This window comes from Caloenas nicobarica, chromosome 4 (genome assembly GCF_036013445.1).
Source record: "Caloenas nicobarica isolate bCalNic1 chromosome 4, bCalNic1.hap1, whole genome shotgun sequence".
NCBI lineage: Eukaryota > Metazoa > Chordata > Aves > Columbiformes > Columbidae > Caloenas > Caloenas nicobarica.
The window spans coordinates 38,926,324-38,950,030 of record NC_088248.1 but is presented as its reverse complement, the minus strand read 5'-3'; the positions used below and the strand labels follow the sequence as shown (position 1 = coordinate 38,950,030).

At 37.6% G+C, this 23,707-nt stretch overlaps 1 protein-coding gene across 1 annotated transcript in view; it reads left to right on the top strand.

Moving 5' to 3' along the window:
• The window catches only part of LOC135988177 (probable ATP-dependent RNA helicase DDX60), a 45,887-nt gene that overhangs the window by 20,352 nt on the left and 1,828 nt on the right, over nucleotides 1-23,707 (top strand). The window contains exons 18-35 of the mRNA XM_065633919.1: nucleotides 215-310; nucleotides 992-1,107; nucleotides 1,632-1,777; nucleotides 1,971-2,080; nucleotides 2,197-2,301; nucleotides 2,389-2,517; nucleotides 3,332-3,459; nucleotides 6,063-6,221; nucleotides 7,538-7,682; nucleotides 9,282-9,434; nucleotides 11,827-11,931; nucleotides 13,209-13,409; nucleotides 14,482-14,586; nucleotides 15,987-16,125; nucleotides 16,767-16,888; nucleotides 18,763-18,910; nucleotides 21,609-21,751; nucleotides 22,744-22,895. Coding sequence (XP_065489991.1) covers nucleotides 215-310; nucleotides 992-1,107; nucleotides 1,632-1,777; nucleotides 1,971-2,080; nucleotides 2,197-2,301; nucleotides 2,389-2,517; nucleotides 3,332-3,459; nucleotides 6,063-6,221; nucleotides 7,538-7,682; nucleotides 9,282-9,434; nucleotides 11,827-11,931; nucleotides 13,209-13,409; nucleotides 14,482-14,586; nucleotides 15,987-16,125; nucleotides 16,767-16,888; nucleotides 18,763-18,910; nucleotides 21,609-21,751; nucleotides 22,744-22,895 — 2,402 coding nt within the window. The remainder of the gene's footprint in view (nucleotides 1-214; nucleotides 311-991; nucleotides 1,108-1,631; nucleotides 1,778-1,970; nucleotides 2,081-2,196; nucleotides 2,302-2,388; nucleotides 2,518-3,331; nucleotides 3,460-6,062; nucleotides 6,222-7,537; nucleotides 7,683-9,281; nucleotides 9,435-11,826; nucleotides 11,932-13,208; nucleotides 13,410-14,481; nucleotides 14,587-15,986; nucleotides 16,126-16,766; nucleotides 16,889-18,762; nucleotides 18,911-21,608; nucleotides 21,752-22,743; nucleotides 22,896-23,707) is intronic.

The following is a 23,707-nucleotide window of genomic DNA, read 5'->3' as shown; positions in this document are numbered from 1 at the left end:
GGGAGCTGGAACTAGATGATATTTATGGTCCCTTCCAACCCAGACTGTTCTATCATTCTGTGATTCTATGATAAGATAGCAGTGACAAATCATTCGTTCATTCTTGTTTAACTTGAGATCAAATGTATTTTTAAAGTATTTTTAATAAAGAATCTACTTGTAGTTGATCAGTCAGTTTACTTCGAAGTAATGCTTTACAAACCTTTATTCTTAGATACTAGTGACTGTGCCTCAATGTTTAGAAATCTTGATGCTGTCTCCTCGTTGCCAGAAATGGACCAAACGGATACAATATGTCATATTTGATGAGGTAGGCATCTTTTAATAGTAACCAATTTAACAAATATACAAAAAAAGCTTGAGGAAAAATTGTGGTGCATTACATATATTATCGCTGGTAAAATAACAACTTTCAGAAATATTACTTCAGGCTTACTACCTTTTCCCTGCTTGCTGATAGTGTTTATGTACTCCAGTGAAAGAACTTAAAACTGTGTTAGTCCTCAAGAGGAAGCTACCAGGAAATTCCTTAATTTCTCTCAGGCCAGTCATCTGAAAAACTAAAAGCCACCACTGTAGTCTCAGTGGCACAAGTAGAACATTTCAGAGTGGGATCATCCACATTTCACATCCTACAGTATTAGTCATTCTTTCCAGGGAAAAGGATGATAATTAATCTTGCTAAATTTAAAATTCCTACTGTATCCTTTCTTGTATATAGAATTAATTGCTAATGATGCCAGCATCTAGGGTACAAACAGTGGACGTAGTATTGAAATTTAGACTAATGTGCTATCCAGTGAAGTGTGGAGAGAGGTTTACTTGATCCTTGATTTGGATCTCATGGTGATTTGCTACAACATAAGAATTACTCAGTATTGGTCTCGCCAAACTTTTGATTTTTGCAAAATGCAAAACAATAACTGTTTTGGATTAAATTTCATAAGGAACACTTCTTCTTTTCTTTTAATCCCTTTTCCCAAAAACATAGGTCCATTGTCTTGGCAGTGAAATTGGAGCAGAGGTTTGGGAGCATCTTCTGGTAACAATTCGGTGTCCGTTTTTGGCGCTCTCTGCTACTGTCAGTAACCCCGAACACCTAACTGAGTACGTGTGGAATTTTCTTGCTCACAAGAGTGTATTTAAATTGGATATGAGCTGGTTTTAGATAGACAGATCAATTACTATTGGGAGGCAACTGATTTGGAGTTATATTGTTATATGTATTATGCCACTTTTACTCCCCAGTTGAGACAGAACAATGCTGTAACTCTTAAATCTGTAATGAGAATAGGCACTATTCTGCCTTCAGACACTATAATTGAGCTGTGCAGAGGAATTTTGGAGGCTTTTACATCTATTTGAATTGCCAAAACCTGATAAGAACACTTGTCCATCATCAATCAGAGAAGACGCACCATATTTATATATATAAAATGGTGCTATTGCATATTTTTTATTTGCACCCTGGGATAAGCTGGAGAAAATTGCACTGAAGATGGTGAGAAGGAGACTGGAAATTCAATAGGAGAAATTGAGCAGATGGTAATAATTAATTTATTAATCATCAGTAGCAATTTTCTTAAAATATTTTCTACAACTCTTATTTTTGTTTTATTCTTGCATTGTAGGTGGTTAAAATCTGTGAAAAGGTATTGGCAACATGCCGAGAATATAATAGAAGGAAGCTCTACAAACTCTGAAGAGAACTTTACAAGAAAATTTAAAGGGAAATCTAAAGTGCAAGGACAGAAGAAATCATATCGTGTTAGACTAGGTGTGTATCAGAATATTTTATAACTAAGAAATAAATTTTAGTGTTGTTTCTGCAAAAACTTTAAGCATGGTGTGTGAACTGAAGCCTATTTTGGTTTGGGTTTTCTTTTAAATAAAAACAAATTTTGCAGGATTAAGTACTTGCATTTTGAAACAACAAAAGGCATCATGACAGCATTTTTGTCTCTTCACAGTCTTGTATGAAGAAAGATACAATGATTTGGAAAAGTATGTGTGTTCTTTAAAGGGCAGCGATTTTATCATTGAACATTATCATCCATGTGCTGCATTAACAGTCAATCATGTAAGCATAATACTGGTATCAACATTGTTTAGTAACTGTTACATTTAGGCAACATGAATTCCATCAAAATTATTCCTTTTTAAAAATTGTTTTTTTAAAATTTAAACTCCTTGCAGATCGAGAACTATGGTATTCCTTCAGATCTTTCTCTGTCTCCACGAGAGAGCATCCAGCTTTATGACACAATGGTGAAAGTCTGGCAAGAGTGGCCAAGGGCACAGGTGTGTATACACAGCTGTGGACAAAATATAGAAAAATAAATAGATAATAAAGTACTACAATGTTTGATACTAATGTTGTTTTTCCAGGAGCTAGATCCTGAGAAATTTGTCTCTTTCAAGAATAAAGTAGTGATAAAAAAGCCAGATGTGAGGAAATATGAACAGGAACTGAAGAAAGAACTAAGTGAATGGATTGTGCTTGGCCAAAGGCAGAAGGTAACACTTGTTACAGGGCACTTTCTTAAGATTGTGCACATCTTTAAAATAATAATATGTAATAATATAATTATGGCAGTTTCTCCTCCCATTATTATTATTTATTAGGTTTAACTGCTGCTGTACTTGAAAGATAAGCATTAATATTTGTGGCATTTCCTCATGAGCATTTTCAAGGGGATGTTTTCACAAGCTTCTCTGGGAATCAGACTTCTGATACTGCTGTGAGATTTCAGTTCCTGATTCCTTTAGGTACTTCCTACAGTTAGTGAGAATATTGTACCTTTGCTCTGCTTTTTCAGTCTACCTCTTTTTTGCTGTTCATTTGAAAGCGTCTTGTGGAACTACAGACGGACAGTATGTATGTTTCCATGTAAAAGAGAGGAATTAAAGCAATGAGCAGAAAATAAAAAAAAAAAAATCTTGCTTGGAGGCCACCTATTCCTACATTATAAAAAGGAAAATGAGGAAGTGGCGAGTCAGCAAGTTAAAGAATATCTGGGGAAAACAAAACAAAACAAAACAAACTCCCACAAATTTATTGAAATATGATAGTTAAAGGTGAAAATAAATCATAACCAGCCTATTAGTGATACTTCATTATTTGTGTAGTGATGACTTGCATTTTGAGCTCTTACCAAAGTCAGTTGATGACTTTCAGTCTGTAAACTATACATGGCTATTGCAGCTCTGAATGTTTTTAAAAAATTTTGCTGATAGAAGTTGACACAGGAAAACAGAGTCTTCATATTTATTAGCCTCTGACTAGAAGTTTCTACCATTAAAATATCCACAATAATACTGCTTTGGTTAGGTGAATGAGTTACTGAAGCACCTTAAGCCAAAACCTGCGGATTGCTCAGAACATGAGAAGTGGAGGCGTTTTGCGAGCTTTGTTGATAAGTTATGGGAGATGGATAAGTTGCCTGCCATATTTTTCATGTAAGTATTTACATTCCACATATTATATGTTTATTGCCTATATTCACAAAAATGGTGTTCAGAGATAAGCATTGATATGGCTTGGCAAATGCCATTTACATGGTATTTGTTACATTTGCTTTAAAACATACAAAGTAAAGGCCTGCAAGCTCTGGCAACTCATGCATCTTTATGGCGCTAAAGTTTTAGCTGTAATAAAACTGAGAGCATGTAATTACTGTGTGGAAAGGGTAGAATCCATGCATGATGTCTGAGAAAATTACAAGAAACTGAATCACATTAAAATGAGGGTCAGATTTTCAGTTGCTTTGCCCCAAGTTAGTCAGTAAAACTTGTAGGAAGCGTATGCTGTTTATTTAGAGATGCAAATAGTGTATGTGGGGGCAGATTTGCTAGGCAAAAGGGTGGAATGAGGTTCTGTTAATGTATGTGTTTGTCATATGGTGATGGCTCCACTGCACAGCCTCTAACAATCTCACCTTACATCTAGTGACATGCATCAAACAACCTGTTTTGCAAATATGTGAGATGCAATTACATAACATCAGGCATGCATAACTTTGAGCCTACTGACAGTACTGCTATAGTTGGTGATAGTGCTAATATCAGTGAAGCAGGCATGTACCTCAATGCTGGACTTAATAATAAAAAGAAGCTGCTTATCAGTAAATAGTTGTCTAGTGCACATTCTCACTGTAATAATGCTTAGAAACAAACATGTAAAAATGGAAAGTTTTCTTAGTATGAAGCCTTTCACTTCCTTTCATAGTTAGAGGTAGAATGCTCACTGCCATTTCAGTTCTCACATGCTTGATGCTGATAAAAAGACATTTCTGAAAGAACTCTAGAAAGGAAGAATCAAGAAGTGAATATACATATTGATAGTACATCTCAAATTATTCTAGTTGCTGGTAAATTATTTCTTTTTCTATTTTTCAGTGATGGCCTAGTTGTAAATTAATGTTATGGCTGATTTCAAGCTGAAACTGGCAGTTTTCAAAAGGACTCTTAGATGTTTGTAATTCCCTCAAATAAGGAATAATTTCAGGGCTACTGTATGAACTGCAACATCATTTTGGGGCACTCAATAGGAAGTTGCAAGGTGCTTCTCCTTAGAGCAGATGGATAATGCCTTCCTCTCATCTACTCTGGAATGACAAGTCCTTAGAAATTCTTAGTGACTTATGGCTCTTGCAAGGAACTGCGAGTAGAGTATGAATATCCTAGACAATCAGTAAATGATCATGGTGAGACAAGAACACATCCCAGACTGGTGAATATGGAGGCAGAACCTAATGTTACCAAGCTGGGGGATGAGGTACAGAAATCTGTTATCTAAGGGTTTTTTAAGGCACAGGTGTAGTGTAACGGCACTTGGTAGACCTCCCTAGTGTCTTTCTAGTTAGGCAAAGGACAAGAGTCAGCCAGAACTGAAAAAACCCAAATAATAATAATTAAAACATCTCTCTAGTTAAATAGCCCAGACCTGAGAAATTCTGTTGAAGATGGAGGGAATGAGTAGCCCTCACAAATAGTAGACAGTGACTTGGAGTAACAGATTGACATTTATGCTTCATTGGTGCTCGTAGGCTTTCTCTCCCTAAGCCATTAATGATGAGTGGGGTTGAAAAGCAGTCATTCCATATAGTTTTATGTTAGCATGGAGTTAATGGAGACTGCTAAGAGAGCAGGTATTGGAGCTGTAGAAGCCAAATTGCTATTGCAGCCCTTGGTGGTAGGGAAAAAACTGTTCTTAGAGTTTACCTTTCTTTTCTTAGAGCTAAGAAGGAAAAGCATGGGCTAGCATCTCTTTAGTACTCCTTATGGATGCATAAACTCAATGATAGAGAGAAATTAGGTCATTCAGTCTAGCTTCAGAGGGGGAGAAGAAAGTAAATGGCAAGTGACTGTTATTGAGCTTTGTCTTCTGTGGAGATGTGAAAAGCTTAAGTCAGGGAGAAGCTACCTCCTAGCCTTAAAATCTATTTTTGGTCTTTCTGGATAAAAAGATAAAGTCCTTCAATTTTTGCTCCTGTTCTTGTGACTACTATATTTGAATGACTAGTGAATATTCTAACGGACTAGGATGCAACCTCATCCCATGTGTTGCCAACACCTTGTATGGTGTTAGTTAACAGGATGTGCCTTCTGCAACAAGAATAAAAAAGATATTTTTTGAGAGTGAGGCTGGAAAAGTCTTCATCCCAGTTAAACTTAAAAAAAAAGGCTATGAAAGCAGCTATGTAGAAGAACAAGAAAGACAGGCAGTGATTCTCAACGGGGTGGTGGAGAAGAATCAAAATTACTTAAACTACAATTTGCTTTATCTGATTGTCCAAGTGTCCAGCTTAAGGAAAGGTAGAGTTGAGCATACTTTCTATAGATGATTTATTGGCAGAACCATTTAACATGTTGCCATTCAGTTTGAAAGTGAATGCAGACTATGATTTAACGAAGGAATAGGGATATGCTTCTAATGATTAGATTCTGACTATTGTCAGATGATAAGGTTTAATTAATATTATTGTAACAGCACTACATATAAATAAAAACTCTATTAGAGTTCACCTAAATGAGGTATGTTACATATTATGTACTTTAAGATTTAATGTGGATTCAGTGGAAAATGCAGCCAAGAATGTATTCTTCAATTTGCTGAGAAGACAAAAAAGTGAACAAGACCCTGATACCGAGAGCAAAAAAGAGCGTTTAAGGGATGAACTAAAAAAAGTGAATAAAACGCTAAGAAAATTCAACCCTCAGTAAGTATTATAACCATATATTACTAAAAAGCTTACATAGTAAGACAGAGCATAATTTTGTGATAACTTATTTCTGGGGAATGTACCTTGCAGCAGCACATTCTTGCAGTTTGAAGTGTAGTAGTCCCTGCTCCTCTGTGCTCTAGCAACCCACACTGTAGGAGCAGCTGTATGGCAGGTGTCAATCAGATGTACCTAGTGCATAGTCACGCAGCAGGAAGGTGCCAGTGTTGCTGATATTGTGTGAGGTGCTGGCACTACAACACAAGAATCAAGGAGAGAAACCGAAGTATATGAGATTGGTCAATTTGGAATAATTCATCTCTGAGATACCAAGATATCAGAATGGCTCATTCTCCAGACAATAACTTTCGTCGTGCGTCTGTTAAAAACAGTGTAGCATCTGACCCTGGTGCTGGGTCAGCGACTGCGGGAGAGTATTTTCGTAGTTTAGCCTCACTATGGCTGGTTGCAGTGGTGGATCTCAGAAATATGGGTTCACCTGACTGGTGAGATATTCTCTGAATATTTATCAGCCTTTCGCTTGGATTGTACTATATTTGTTTCTCCCTTAACCTTGAATTTTCTTGATTTTTGTGATCATAGAGTACAGATTTTTGTAAGATATTCGGCATTGAAATGTGGCTATAGTTATCAGGATTGTCAGGAACATAAAGCGTCATGGTTTTGCCCTCCTAATCATGACAATTTACAGTGCATTCTTTGGACATAATATCATGAAAGAATGAATCATAGAATCATAGAATGTCCTCAGTTGGAAGGGACCCACAGGGATTATCAGATTTAGCTGACTTTCATAGTAGTGAGAACTTGAAAATCCAGTAGGAATTTAGATAGATATTTAGACATAGAAGTAGCTTGAAAATATGCCTCTAACTAGTTTTCCCTCTCCTCTTTTCTTCAAATCCTGTCCTAAATCCTTACAGCCCATGTCATTATCGGCAGTAAATCCATCACATTTCTCTTTCATGTTTAATACTTCTACTGTTCAATCTTGTTAGCTTACCAATTTGCTAAATGAAGTACTTTAGGGTTGCTGTCTTAATCTTCACTTTTGTATATCACCATAATTCCTCCTCTCTACTTCACCCAGAATTACTATTTTGCATACAAGCCATGATAAAAGGAAGCTCTTAACATTGCCAGTAATTTTACATTTACAGATCTACCTACACGTTCAAGCCTACAGTTTAAAAGGGAATGAATCTGCATCTTTCAGTACTCAAAGAATATTTCAAAATTGAGATATTTGTGTTAATTACAGAATAATATTTTTAATTGTATATTGTATACAGAAATATCAAAAAGTTGAGCTCCAGTAAAATCGAAAACATACGACTTCTTTTGACAACAAAAAAAGAGCTAGAAAAAAGACTTAAAAGGCTAACTGCTCTCCCTTCTGGGTGTACTTATGCTGATCCGAAAGCAGTGGATGAAGATGTAAGTAGTTCACTGATAATTATAACATGGTTTTGGTTTTGTATGTCTAAAATGCATGAATTTGTGCATAAATACATAAACCACATATAATGTGTGATGCAGTTGTACTTTCTAACAGTATGCATAGATATCATGGAACATTTAAATCTGATTCCAGGTATCAGTCTTAGATAACTTTATTTTTAAGATGCATGGACAACTTTCACTCTACCGGATAAAAAGATGTTGACTTGTCCCGTGATAGGAGTCCTGAGATGTATACTACAGTCAGTTCGTTTCTATGAACTATCAACTACACAGTTCTGTGACTTGTTAATTCATATCTCAGACTCCTATTTTTCTGACAGAGTCATCAGCATAGGCTATATGGCACCTTTGTGCACTTGTCAAAACATTTTTGAGCCCTTCGTATCTTGTAAAAATACTAAATAAGAAATCATTTTAGGCTCTAAAATTTCTAGTTCCCACAAAGCAAAATTTTCCATGCTCTTCAATATGTTTATGTCCCCTTGAGGAAAGAAAAGGTGAGAAAAGCACTGGAAATCTGCAGATGTCCATCAGAAATATTGATGTATATATTTGTATACAAATAATTAAGGAATAACTTATGAAAGAGATTTATATGATGTGGTTTCCAGCAGTAGTGTGTGACTGGGCTTTGATCCAGGAGATCCCCTGTTGTCTGAACTTCCTGAAACATGACTGTGGTTCATATAGCTGTCTCTTTATGGTTGGGGTTTTTTTTAAATTAAAAAAAGTAATTGTGATATATAGGTCTTAATTCAGAAAAAAAAAAGTGCTCAAAATTTTGATGAAGTGTCTTGATAATGCTTTCTGCTTATTGTGATACATCTTGAAAGAGAGGACAATTCTCGGTATTGGGACCAAACTTGAAAAATCTCATGATTCCTTATGCTGGGAACTTGGAATCCTGATGGCATTTTTGGACTGCTGTCAGCCAGCATGGAAGAAACATTGCTTCCCACAGTTGTACATAGGTAAAGGCAGTGAAAAAGTAGCTTAAAATTTGGAACAGGTGGCACTTAGATGTAGAGTGAGGTTCAGAAAGTACTGAAAAAGCTTAATTGAGTGCTATTTCTGAGTTTGGGAAGGGAAGTTTCTAACCGTGTAGTGAGATGAAATGGTGGTACCAAGCAGGGATGACAAACAAGAGTAGAAGTGTATCAGCTTCATGTAGCTACTTGGGAATTTGTTCTGTGATGGCGGCACGCAGTCCATGGTCACAAGGCCATGCTTTGATTACAAAAGTCATGAACATGCAGGCTTCTTATGTCTGGTTGCATCTAGCTGCATGATATGACAGTTGGGACTATTGCAATGGCATTTGTTGCAAAGGTGAAAAAACCCGATAGTATATAGAAGTGTACCAAAGAGCCTGGATTTGTCATCATAATGAAGCTACTGTACTGTGTACTGATGGTACACATCCACTTATATACTTGAGGCTTCAGGTTCACTGAAGATCATAAACAGCTGTATTTCTTTGTAGTGCTTGGAATTTTGTCACATAAGACTTTTTTTTTTTCCATTAACAACACCTGGTTATGGTTAATACTTAACATTTCTTTTTATTTGTAGACTTTAAGGAAGATTTTTTATCGACTTAGGTTTGAGAGAAGAGGTTATTTGCAGCAAATGATGGCACTGAGGGGCATTGGGTATCATCATGGATCTATGACTGCCAAAGGAAGACAAGTAGTGGAGATGCTTTTCAGGCTGGGATATATCAAGGTTGGTAAATTTGCATCCTTTTCCTTTTTTTTTTTTTTTAATGTTAGTTTTTCCATGTATTTAATTAAAAATATAGTGTACCTTTCACCAATAGTAAAATATATTGCAGACTTTGTCATGTTCATTTTAAAATGTTGACAGGAAGGTTTGCAAACAAATAAACTAAGTGAACTGATAGCTGTAGAACTTTATTTCTAACAAAGATTTTTTGTCTTTCAGATTAGCAAATCCTAGTATCATAGAATCATTTAGGTTGGAAAAGACCCTTAAGATCACCAACTCCAACCATAAACCTAACACTACCAAGTCCACGACTAGACCATGTTCCTAAGCACTACGTCTACATGTCTATTAAACACCTTCAGGGTTTGTGACTCAGCCACTTTCCTGGGCAGCCTCTTCCAATGCTTGACAGTTCTTTAAGTGGAGAAATTTTTCCTAATGTCCCATCTAAACCTCCCCTGGTGCAACTTTGGGCTGTTTCCTCTCATCCTATCACTTGTTACTTGGGAGAAGAGACCAACATCTCTTCATGCTACAACCTCCTTTCAGGTAGTTGTAGACAGTGATAAGGTTTCCCCTCAGCCTCCTTTTCTCCAGGCTAAACAGCCCCAGTTCCCTCAGCCACTCCTCACAAGACTTGTGCTCCAGACACCTCACCAGCTTCCTCGCCCTTCTCTGAACTCCCTCCAGCACGTCAATGTATTTCTTGTAGTGAGAGGCCCAAAACTGAACACAGGATTTGAGGTGCAGCTTCACCAGAGCCGAGTACAGGGAGATGATCACTTCCCTATTCCTGATACAAGCCAGGATGCTGTTGGCCTTTTTGGCCACCTGGGTACGCTGCTGGCTCGTGTTCAGCCAACTGTCAACCAACACCCCCAGATGCCTTTCTGCCAGGCAGCTTTCCAGCCACTCTTCCCCGAGCCTGTCGCGCTGCCTGGGGTTGTTGTGACCCAAGTGCAAGACCCGGCACTTGGCCTTGTTAAACTTCATAAAATTGGCCTCAGCCCATCGATCCAGCTGGTCCAGATCCCTCTGTATGGCTTTCCTACCCTCCAGCAGATCAACACTCCCACCCAAGTTGGTGTCATCTGCAAGTTTACTCAATCTCCTCATCCAGATCATTGATAAAGTGATTAAAGAGAACTGGCCCCAATACTGACTCCTGGGGAACACCACTCGTGACTGGCCACCAACTGGATTTGGCTCCATTCACCACAACTCTTTGGGCCTCGCCATCCAGACAGTTTTTTAGCCAACGTAGAGTGCGCCCATCCAAGGCATGAGTAGCCGCATTCTCCAGGAGAATGCTGTGGGAAACGGTGTCAAGGGCTTTACTAAATTCTAGGTAGAGAACATCCACAGCATTTACCTCATCCACTAAGCAGGTTATCTTGTCGTAGAAACACATTAGGTTAGTCAAGCAGGACCTGCCCTTCATAAACCCGTGCTGACTGGGCCTGGATGCTTGGTTGTTCTGTATGTGCCGTGTGATGGCGCTCAGGATGATCTGTTCCATGACATTCCCTGGCACTGAGGTCAGACTGACAGGCCTGTAGCTCACCAAATCCTTCTGACCCTTCCTGTAGATGGATGTCCCATTTGCAAACTTGCAGTCAACTGAGACCTCCCCGGTTAGCCAGGACTGCTGATAAATGATGGAAAGTGGCTTGGTGAACACCTCTGTCAGCTCCCTCAGTACCCTTGGGTGGATCCCATCTGGCCACATAGACCTGTGTGTGGCTAAGTGGCGTAGCAGGTCATTAACCATTTCCCCTTGGATTATTTGGGCTTCATTCTGCTCCCTGCCCCTGTCTTCCAGCTCAGGGGGCTGGGTACTCCAAGAACAACTGGTCTTGCTATTTAAGACTGAGGCAAAGGTGGCATTTAGTACCTCAGCCTTTTCCTCATCCTCTGTCACTATGTTTTCCACCCACATCTGATAAAGGATGGAGATTCTCCTTAGCTCTCATTTTGTTGCTCATGTATTTATAGAAACATTTTTTAAATTGTTTTTTACTGCAGGAGCCAGCTAAACATGTTTTATAGTTAAACAAACCCTAGAGGATTATGATATTTTGTACCGTCTTCATAGAATATTTCGATTTGTCTTCAGTTTCAATATTATTTGAATTTGTGTTCCATAAAAGATGCACTATAAACTTGCAGGATACAAAAGTTCAATATACATATGTAATAGCTATATGAGCAACACTAAACAGTGAAATTCCTGTAAGTTCACAGCTCTGTTAAATTCATCAGATTAAAGTTTAGCTTTAGGAAGAATGATAGTAAAATTTCTGTTGATTTAAGTTGGGTATTACAGGTGTTCTTTTTAAATTGGATATTGCCATTTCTAATAGTTATACTCATGTTTGATATTTTACAGGTAGTCACAGCTACTTCAACACTTGCTCTGGGAATCAACATGCCATGTAGATCTGTCATCTTTGCTGAAGATTCAGTCTTTTTAGATGCCCTAAATTACAGACAGGTATGGAAATAGAACACCTACTTTTTATTACAAGAACAGTACACATGTAGCTGTCATGACACACAAATTCAGAAAAATGTCTTTTCATTTTCACATACTTCTGGGTATGTTCTGGCTTCTGGCTGTTCTTTTTGGTGACAATAGTAGTTTTAGCTAAGGTGATTTTACTAATTTTTTGGAACTGCCAACCCACAAATAATGTTTGCTGTCAAAAGACCTATTTCAGCAATGAAAATATTACATTTGCTCAGTGAATTAAAGGTATAGATTCGGCTTTCAGTTACAGGAGCTGGAAAGACAAAAGCTGTTTTGTTCTAGCCATGGTTTTACAAATATGTGAAAAAATGTGCTGTAAGAACATACAGTGGGGATGTAACGAGGAAAAGAAAGATTGCTGACTGGATTAAAAGGGTTATTTGAATTCTTTCCATCTTGGAAGTGGCACACAATGCAACACAGCAATGTGTAGATGAGGTCGCCAATGCAATAAAGCAGAATGTCTCCAGTCATGGCACAAATTACTGGGTGGGCTGAGAGACTCTAACCTCTTCATTAGTCCCCATTTCCTGCTTTTGTGCTGCTTTTCAAAACTGTATTTTCATGAAGTACTGCCAGTTTGCCTCTGGTTTAGGAGGCCATATAGCCCAGATCGAGCTGATGGCATCACCTGGCAGGTAGGTCTCGGAGCCAGGGTGTGAGTGGATCTGTGCAGTAGCCAGACCTACGTGCATTTCCCTTCTGCTGCACGTAAATGATATGACTCCGGCTGTGTCACATCATCTGCTACAAGGGACCTGACCAAGAACAGGTGATCCAAGCAAGGGAATACAACCTTTGGCAGTTTCTTTCTGCTCCGTATTCTCTGCTCTTTATTCATACTGAGACTACCTCTGCCCCAAATCTACCCAGAAATAATTCTGACCTAAATGTAATTTGAAAACAAAGCTGGTGTACAGGTATAAATTAAGTTAAAACTTAACTTGGAGAACTAGAAATGTTAAAAAGACATGTGAGAGAACATAGGTATCCTGGCCAGTGTTTAGGTCTTCTATCAAATTTGGAAGTTCACACTTAAAAAAGTAAATAAAACGACCACAATTATAAACGAGCTGTATTTGAGGTATAACATGTTTTGCACACATTATTTTAATAATTGTGCATAAATGCTTTATTAAAACTGTATAGATAGTATCAGTAAATATGATTTATGTATATTTTATTTTAAAATTAATAATTTATTATTTTAATAATATAGATATTAAATATTTTATTCTTAGATGACAGGACGTGCTGGAAGACGAGGACAAGATATGATTGGAAATGTGTTCTTCTACGATATCCCACTGCCCAAAGTTGAAAGACTTATTAAATCCAACGTGCCTCAGTTGAAAGGGCAGTTTCCCCTGACTGTTTCCTTAATATTGAGACTCATGCTGTTGACTGCAAAGGCTGATGACAAAGCAGATGCCAAAGCAAAGGTCTAATATTTTTTATTAATAGCAATTTAATTAAATTATAATGTTTCCTTAGCATGAGCAGAAAGTTATGCAATTCTGAAGTAAGCAATCTGTCTGCAAATGAAATTGCATACTTTGCTATACTGCTTCTATTACCTCTGCCATCTTCTCCTAAATATTGCACTGTCCATTTTCATGCATTTATTCTTTGCAATAAATATTATCATCAGAAAGAATTATACTGTCAGGAAGGTATTTTTACTGACTCTTGTTGTATGCAATATTTGCATTAACTTAGAGAATCAGAAAGTCTTCCTGACAGTATAATTCTTTCTGATGATAATATTTTTTATTTCAGAAAAGATGTGAACATATGTTTCCATAGGGAAGGCAGGAGCTAGGAAATACTATCTCAACTGAAACAATGAGAAAATTCTATGTATTACTCACATATTTAAATCTGCATACTAACTCTATGGAATCAAAGAATTCTTATTCTTGCCATTTATTACAGTGATTTAAGTAAAGAACCCATGATGATGATTACAAATTGGTCAGAGAGATATTCTTGCAATTATTAAGGAACTCTTACCTCCAGATGATCTGGTTTTTGTATCCACTTCAGCATATGGACGTTTATTTTCAAGGACTCACTGAATGAATTCAGACATAAATCTTCTTAGGATAACAAAGTGAATTGTTAAACTTCTGTGTTAATTATTAACATGGTACTAAACTGTAAGGAGTACTTTCAAAGCTTACTGTTTTTTGTTTAATGCTATTTAAATCCTTGCCTTTTGGATCTCTATATGAATTTCATTTAATTAACTTTACAAACCTCAGCATAAATTTAGAAAATGCACACACATCTGACAGAGGATGGACTTCTTCACAAGCACTTAAAGGAGTTAGGCATTTAATTTAAATAAAAATAAAACATAACCCCCACCAAGCACTTTTACCCTGAAAACCAATTGATGAAACAAAGCAGAAAATCTGGATATTGAATTTCTTTCCTTGTTACAATATCAACATTTCCTTGGATTTCTAATTTCTTCTTATTTTTATTTTTTTTTCCTGTTTGTTTGACCAGGCATTGTCAGTGTTGAAGCACTCGCTGATGTCATTCAGAAAAGAAAGATATGCTGAAATATTAAAAATTTATTTTATGTTTTCCTTGCAATTTCTTATCAAAGAGGTAAGTTTTAACTGGTTCTCATAAAGGGTAGTTCTTAAATCTACAGGTTCTCACTTGTTTGTGTTAGTATGTGTTCATTTAAAGAACCATCAATTTTATATTTCATAACAACAGGCTATTTCTTTCTGTTAGAAATAAATTTAAGGAAACAGGTAAAATTAGAGTGCTTTAAGTTTCAGGTTAATTCTGAGCTACTTATAGAATAAATTCAATAGGGAATGGTCTATATTATATGGTCTTTATGAGTACAAATTGATTAGGAGTAAAAATTGTGCATTTATATTGTATCTGAAGATGCATGCATATGAAATGATAGGGTTTAAAACATACTAAGGATGACGTGATTTCCAAAATGCTGGGAGAAGTTTTCTCTCTAACAAAAATTTGGGAAGTAGGTCTTGGAGAAGACTGAAAATTAGTGGTGTATCTCTCCATAGTAACAGTTTCAATTTGATGGATACCATTTCGGCAAATTTTTATGCAGTACTCCATTTTGGCTTACAGTCCAGAACTACAGGCAGTTAGAGGCAGCAATAATGTGATTACATTGACAAATCATCTGTGCTCAGGTTTCCCAGTCCTGCTCCCAGTAGGAGCCGTAACAAATGTTTCTGTCTCCTGTGCTGGGTGTCCCTACTATGCGAGACCAGAAGTCTGATACCCCCATTGAAGAGAAGAACCTTGTCAGTGTACAACAGAGCTCAGTAACGTTTCCAAAAAGTTACAGTTAGCATAAGAATGGGACAAAACCTGGCCCACATACTTAGCATCCTGTTTCCAACAATTTTTCCAGGAAATCATATTAAAAAAAAAAAAAAAGTGGGGGAGCAACCATATAATGATGATTATCATCTGGATATTCCCTACTTTCATACAGGGCATGATGCAGAGTGATCTCTGACAGAAGAGATGTCCTCGAATTTGTAGCCTTTGATGGAGTTTCATTCAATGAGTTTGTCTTATTGTTTTTTTGAAACTATATAAGCTTCTAGCACCCAAATATCTTGCAGCAACATATTTGACAGATCAATGCTTGCTGTGCTTTTATCCCATCAAACTTTTTTTTTTTTTTTTTTTTAAAATGAAAATTGCATCAAATTGTACTTTGGTGACTGTATGCACTTTTCATTTTCAACATGATCTAAATTGGTGCTAAAACTATGAAGTCAAGATCTATGCTTTGTACAGGGAGACGACTATCTCCCATAGAAATACTCAAATAGTTGGTGACTTGTTTTTCAGTAAGGACAAAGTTTTGCCTTTCAGTGGAAACTGAATGGCCTCAATAGGTACCTATACATTAGGTTGAATGACTATTCTGAATGCCACCATTTTATATTTCCATTATATTCAAGTTCATCTTTCACAACTAAGCTTTTTTTGCTTTTTGAATTAAATAGGGCTACTTGGATCAAAAAGGTAACCCCATAGGATTTGCTGGACTTGTGACGCACTTGCACTATCACGAACCCTCAAATTTTGTTTTAGTGAGCTTTCTTGTGAAAGGTTTATTCCACAAATTGTGCCGGCCAATTAAAGGTAAATAATCCTCCCTGCATCTTAATTGCGGTCTGTGGTGGGCTCTGTAATCCCAGGTGTTCTGAAATCTTTTGAGTGCCTTCTTGCTGCTGTCCCCTTTTGCTTGGCTGGTCTTCATCCTCATATCCTTGGCTTCTGCCTTTGCACACTCTGCACATGCTTATACTTCTGTCTGAGAAAGCCAAGGCACACTTATGCTGCTATCATGAACGTAAATTTAGTGTTTGTGAAATATTCTGATGAGGTAGAAAAGAAAGGTATACACAGAAAAATTAATAATTCTGACTCCAGAGCAAGATTTGAATGCCAGGTAGCAAATAAGATGGATGATCACTCTGAACAACAACAAATTAAAAAATTGAAGTATGTCTTATGACATAAATAAAATCCATTGTGTACACTGAGATGTGCCGCAGTACGTGAACATATAAGAATATAGTATTAATTTGTATGCTTGATTATCCACCAGAGTTTTTTGTATGTAATCAGTTGATCTTTATCCAACACAGTTTTGCATAACCCCTGTCATGACAAGGGCAGCTGGGAAGGAAACTCTTGAATAGTTGTTCATTTTAAGAAAAAAATTTTTTTTTTTTTTTGCACTTTCATATTTAACCCAAGTAATTTCTGTTTTGAAATAGGCTCAGCTGTTTTTTCAGAAGATGTCCTGGAAAAGCTAGTGCTCATTCTAGCAAACCTATTTGGGAGAAGATATCTTCCAGCCTGCTCAATGAAATATAAATGCGAATTTTTCCAGTCAAAGGTAGAGAAAACTTTGGTCTTTACTGTAACTTAGGTTGTGTATCCCTTCTGTGAACTTGTTTCCTTTTGTCAGTTAGACTGGTGTCATTATGTTTGTACAGTAGTCCGGTGGGCCAGCAGGTACCTGCCCACCCAGCCACTCTCTTACTCCTCCATCTCAACAGGATGGGGGAGAAAATAGGATGGAAATGCTTGTGGGCCAAGACAAAAACAGGGAGATTGCTAACCAGTTATGATCATGGGCAAAACAGCCCCAACTTGCAGAAAAATAAATTCGTTTGTTGCTAATTAAAATAGATTTTGGTGATGAGAAACAAAAAAAATTAAAATTTCAACACGACCTTCCCTCCTCTGCCTTCCCCAGCCTCAACTTTATATTCCTTCATTCCTGACTCCTTTACTTCCCCTCCACTGCAGGCAGTGCAGGGCTGAGGAGAAATTATCTGTTGTGGTCGATTCGTAACAGCTCACCTGCTGCTCTTTCCTCCTCACACATCAGCCCTGCTCCAGTGTGAGTTCTCTCCATGGGCTGCAGTCCTTCAGGATAAACCTGCTCCAGTGTGGGCTCTTCGTGGGCTGCAGCTCCCTCAGGAAACATCCAGCTGCCTCGGTGTGGAGTCCTTCACAGGCTGCAGCGTGGACATCTGCTCCGGCATGGCCGTTTTCACTCGGGGCTACAGCGAGATCTCTCACTGTGGTCTCCTTTACAGGCTGCAGGGAAATCTCTTCATCACCTGGAGCACCTCCTCCCCCTCGTCCTCTGATCTTGGTGTTAGCGCTGCTGCGTCTCACTCTGCGTGTGTGACATTTTTGCCCTTTCTTAAATCAGTTTTCACAGAGGTGCTGCACCAGTGTGTGATGGGCTCAGCTCTGGCCTGTGGTGGGGCCACTGGAGCTGGCTGTGTCTGTCACAGAGCAGCCCATGGCCTCTTCTCCCAGCAGCCAGCCCTGAGCCACACACCCTCCTCCCTCCCTGTCCTCCGCCAGCGCCTTGCCACCTACACACAAGTAGCTAGAATAGTAGTTACTGGATTAAAATCAGGAAGCCGTGATTTAACAACAGAAGCAGCTGTTGACTGTCTGGTTAAATGAAAAGTGTCAGATTATTCAAGTGTGTTTTAGTGATGACATGATTAGACAGTACGCAAAATGTAAAAGTATAAATGACACAGCATTTCTTTATACAATACAACTCAAATTTACATTAGTTAGGCACAAAGTTAACCCACCATGGGTGCAGGAACTGAAACATTTGTAACATGCCCCTGTTGGCTCTTCCGTGCAAAGTCTTAAAATTTTGGAGGACATAGCTATGGCTGGAACAGCAAAGGAAACTTCTAGATGAAGATGCTGATGTGGCCAGTTTCCAGCAAGCATTCCAAGAGGAAAAAATTTTACTTATTTCTGAAAAGTGTCTAGTCATGTAGGAGGGATTACAGGACTGCTGTCGCTGATGGCAGCAAAGCATCAGTCTGTCATGTAGGTAGGAAACCTGTTGAGCACCAAGATATACAAAACAAGATCTGGGAAAAGCGGCCCTTCAGAAGTCCCTCTTTAGCTAGCTGAAACATCTTCAATAGAGCTGTTTGCCAGGTACTCTGTGAGTAAAAATCTAGGAATTTCATTCTTATTATCTTTCAAACCCTTTTCTGCACCAAATTCATGTTCACCTTCAACATCCATTAAGTCTAGATGGTCAGGCAGCCTGACAAGTTGAGTAAAGTTTGGAGCTGTACTCTCTCCTTCTTTCTACTAATACATTATATGTGTACTAATACATTTTGTGTGTACTAATACTTTACTTACGCACCAATGAAGAACGGATACCTTTGGAAAAATTACCCGAATTAAGTAATAAACTGCATGTTATTTCAGGTCTTTTTAGAAGATCTGCCAGAAGAGTTTGCAGATGCTGTAAATGAGTACAACACCAAAGTGGAGGAAAATTTTGCTCATTTTCTTCTGACAACTGCCAGGCTGGCACATATGGAACAAGAATACAGACTTCCACTGTCAAAGACAGGTAGGAAGTGAAAAATTAATGCATAGTCATAATTTGTGAAATTGATTTTGTTAAGAAAGTTAGGTTAATTCTTATGTCTAAAGAAAAAAATGGTGAGTTCAGACATAATCAATACGATTTCTATTTCACTTCTGTTTTGCAAGCATTATAGTTTATATTGTATATGGTAGAAGTTTTGTACAGGAAAAAGATAATTTTAGTTATTATTCATGTTTTGTAGAGGAAATAAAAATAAATGGATTTTTTTATAAAAGGAAAAATATATTAAATGTAATTATTGAATAAAAGCCTTTCTATCTAATCTTCGATGCATTTGCAGATCCTCAAATGCCTATGGTACTTGAATTGCTTTCGGAGTCTTACAAAGATTAGATTTTCAACATCTGAACAGCCTTAAGATTGAAGTAAAAGTTAAAGAACAACATTGTACCATTCATTAAATCAACTAAGTTACTTATGCCACTAAATGATGTCCAATAACCAACACAATATGAAAAGGCATGACTATAAAATTACTAAGCAATATGGATTGCCCTTGCATGAAAAATATTTAACAAAATCTCATGTTACTTCCTGGAGAGATATAAAAGCAATGTAATATACCACTGATGCATGGCCTTGCTCCTCTAAAAATAACATGCCTTCAAAAGTACTATTTTTGCAGTAAGGAAGAACTTTAATTATAGCAGATAACTGTATTTATTCATCCTTATTTCCTACACTGGTACAGTGTTTTTTATTTTTTTTTTGGTCTCTGCTGTGTACAAATGGAAAAAAAAAAAAGCCCAAATCACCTCACAAGCTACTATATCTTACCATCTGCTTTGAGTTTCAAGTGTGGGGATACCCGGATCTTAGAAAATTTTGTATAAAGTGGATGTCAATTTAATACAAAAGTGAGGAACTCGGGGAGACTGAGAGAGCTGGGTCTATTCAGCCTGAAGAAGGGAAGGCTAAGAAAGGATCTCATCAATATTTATAAATATCTCAAGGGTGGATGTCAAGAGGATGGGACCAGACTCCTTTCAGTGATGCCCAACGATAGGATGAGGGGCAACGGGCACAGACTGAAGCACAGGAGGTTCCATCTAAACATGAGGAGAAACTTCTTTACTTTGAAGGTGCCAGAGCCCTGGAACAGGCTGCCCAGAGAGGTTGTGGGGTCTCCTTCTCTGGAGACATTAAAGACCCACCTGGACACATTCCTGTGCGATTTGCTCTGGGTGAACCTGCTTTAGCAGGCGGGTTGGACTAGAGGATCTCCAGAGGTCCCTTCCAACCCCAACCATTCTGTGATTCTGTGATAAACAGATAAGGTGAATGCAAAACAAGATCGAATACTATGTATGGCTTGAGATAGTAAATAGCAGTTTTATGTTTCCAGTAGCAACACCATAGTGAAATCCTATTTTTCATATTCAGTATAACATTGCTTATTTTAGCAATGGAGGGACCCCACACCTTGATATGTTACCTGAAAAACTTAGGAAATGAAGAACTGTAGATCACAGAATGAAGGAATTCCAAATTGGAAGAGCAAAGCACGGGCTGCCTTCCATTTTCAGGATATATATTCTTTTATATATATATTAGTGTTACTAATGCTACTTTTTTACCCAGGATATGAACTGTGGAAATTGAATTTCCTATTCTATTTGAATGGTAAAGTTTCTTGTTTAAATGGGAGGTGCAATATGGTTTCATTCTCCTCATTTTGCTGAAGCTGTTTCACTTTGAAAGAAACATTGTCCATTAGATTTACACAAAAAGAGATTAAAGATCAAACCATGTCCAGTTCAAGAGGTGGTAGACACTTTTGTACTTACATAACTTGCAGTGAAGCTGCAAAAAAATAATGCGTCAAACTGCTGAAATTTTTTAATGCCATTAGTGTAAGTACAGCATACTTACCATAACATAAAGCAGAAAAGGTTGCAGTGTAAGAATTGACAATATCGTTGATAATTTGGAAAGAAATAATAAGTTTCTATTTAGAAAAGGAAAATCAAATACAAATATATTTAGAAATAACTAGACAGTTGTTCTACAGACAGTGATTGAAGTTACGGGCAGACCATACACCAACTGAAATGCCGTGCTGGTGTAAAACCAGCAATTCATACTGGGTTGCATAAAGCAGAGCACTTGTGTGCGACAACCTTCACATACTTAAGCCCTAACAGGGCCTCAGGTAGAATATTAATTCTTTGGAGTTCCATATTTCAAGAAAAATGTTGGCTCAGAGCCCAGAGGATCTCAATAAAAATTACTAGATGTCTAGCTATTAAGACCTGTGAATATAGGTTGAAAAAACCTGTTTTTCTTCAATATAGGACAGAATAAAAGACGAAGGTAAAGTAAGTCTTCTGATGGTAATGTTCCCATTCTTTTTTTGGGAAAACTTAATACTGTTACAATTCTGGCTTCAGATGAGTCAAGCAGAAAGGCTGAAGTTGTGATGGGGGGATTAAGATGTCATTATTCTCACCACTAGAAAGTTCTTTCTTATGTACTATAATCAATTGCATAGGTGTTCTTATGAACAAAATAAACGTATCAAGAAGGATTTAAGTTTAGAAGATTAACTCCATTCCCTATCATTATCTAGTGAACTGAAAATTTCTTACTTTTAAAATAGATTGCTGAAAGGGAGCTTGTGTCTGCATAGCTTATGTTGTGTTTGAAACTTCTTGCCCAGATTTTAAATCTAAGAATTGGCACGGCTCTGAACTAGCATCTTATTTGATGGACACCACCAAAAGCATATCTGCCATCTCACCTTTTGCATGCTTATCCAGAGTGGTTGATAACAATCTATTTCATGGGGAGATCATTAATAAAGTAAGTTATTTTTTCATTGGGGGCAAAATTTTATTACCGTTCAAGCAAATATTACAGTTCAATAAAATTTATTTTTATCACAATCTTCTTGCCTCTCTGTAATATGATGGCACTAGGCTCAAGTGTGACTCCTTAGGAGAAACAATTTGAAAGGCCTCAAAAAAAAACCCCAGCACTGAGTAGTACCACATTAGCACGGTGCAAGAAACACAGAACAGATGGATGTAGGAAAAAAGAAATCTGTAAATAGTTTGCTTTCTTGAAATGCCTCTGTCCATTTCAACTCTGAGACAAGTAAAATACTCTAAAATTTCAGATTCAAACTGTATCCCCAATTTTTCTCCACATCAGGAGTTTATTAAAGTCAAACACACAGTATTCTCAAGAATCCTAGTGAAATGATGCATTATTGCATTGATCATTTGCTTCTCAACTAGGATTTCAGTGTATCATGTTAGATAGTATATGAATTATTAATAGCTTAATTGTAATATACATCGACATGTTTACTGTCAGCTTGCATTTTCCTGTGGTCTTCTACATGCTTTGAGCTTTGGAGCATGAGGGAATTATTGCATGACTCATAGCTCTGTAATAGAAAATGCTAAATTCCTACAACTAGGGATTTGAAATTTACCTTCACCCTTAAAATGTTCCGTGCTCGAGGTTGATTAATCAAAGCATGAGTGAGTCTGAATACATGATCTCTGCATGTGGAAAAAATCCTCATCTAAAACACAAGAGAAACCCAGTGGCCTAGTCAAACTTTACTCAGAACGTCCCAGAGCTTCACCGTTCACGTAAGTCACTACTAACAAACTGTTTCCTGTGCCAAGGGCCTACACGTACTTGTGCAGATTTTTGGAGTGGCCCAGAATTAGAAGTGTGTAATTTACCAGCTGTGGGTCTACAGGTATAGGTTTGACAAAACAATGAATAGAAACATAACCACACTAGCTATTCAGCAGATTCATTTTTTCTTTTTTCCTTAGGCTGTCTTACATTCCCTTGGAATTAATGTCACAAACTGCCCGCTGTTTTATTTGAAAAAGTACGATAAACACGGAAGAAGGATGCCACTCAATGCTTATGCACTGGACTTTTTTAAGCATGGTTCCTTGGTTGCACTGACAACTGACAACTGGTATGTACTACCATCTTAAATATGGTTAAACAGCAACACTGTTTACAATATGGTACATAAGTACATCTTTTTGTTCTTAAAGCCTTCACCCTCCAGAACTTAGGGATGAAATAGCTGTTAAATATTAGTTTAGTTGAATGTTTTAATGAGAATAAAACATATACTACATTAATGTCCAATGGCAATGGCTGTAAAGCAGTAGCTGGGTATTCAAAACAGTACCGTAAATGGGACTTCAGTGACATAGGTTATTTTGACCCAACAGTGGCATGATCTCAAACTACCTCTCATTGCTTGCTGCATTCAAAATGTAAACTCTTTCCTGGAACAGGAAGATTGTCATCATAGAAACCTGACTTTCACAGTAGCGAAGCAAAATTTGTCAGTAATTCAGTATTTGTATCAGCATTGCTTCAATACATCCCTTTTCCTAATCTTTTCTAAGCATTTAGCAACTTGTCCTGATAATTCAATGGTGCCGTCATCTCTCTTTAAAGGAAAGAAAAAACAGCAACCCAACAAAAGCTCTGTGCCCAAGCTAGTTGAACACTGCCATATCTCATATTTTCATGTTTAAGCCTGTGGTACATGTGGCCTTCCTCTCCTCTTTCCTCGTGCATCACTTATGCTCTAGCTTTTCCAAAACTGGAGCTTTCATCTTTTATAGGCCTCAGGGCCTATGCCAGGGGAGGTTTAGATTGTACATTAGGAGAAGGTTCTTCCCCCAGAGGGTGGTGGAGCACTGGAACAGGCTCCCCAGGGAGGCAGTCACAGCCCCAAGCCTGACGGTGTTCAAGAAGAGACTGGACAAC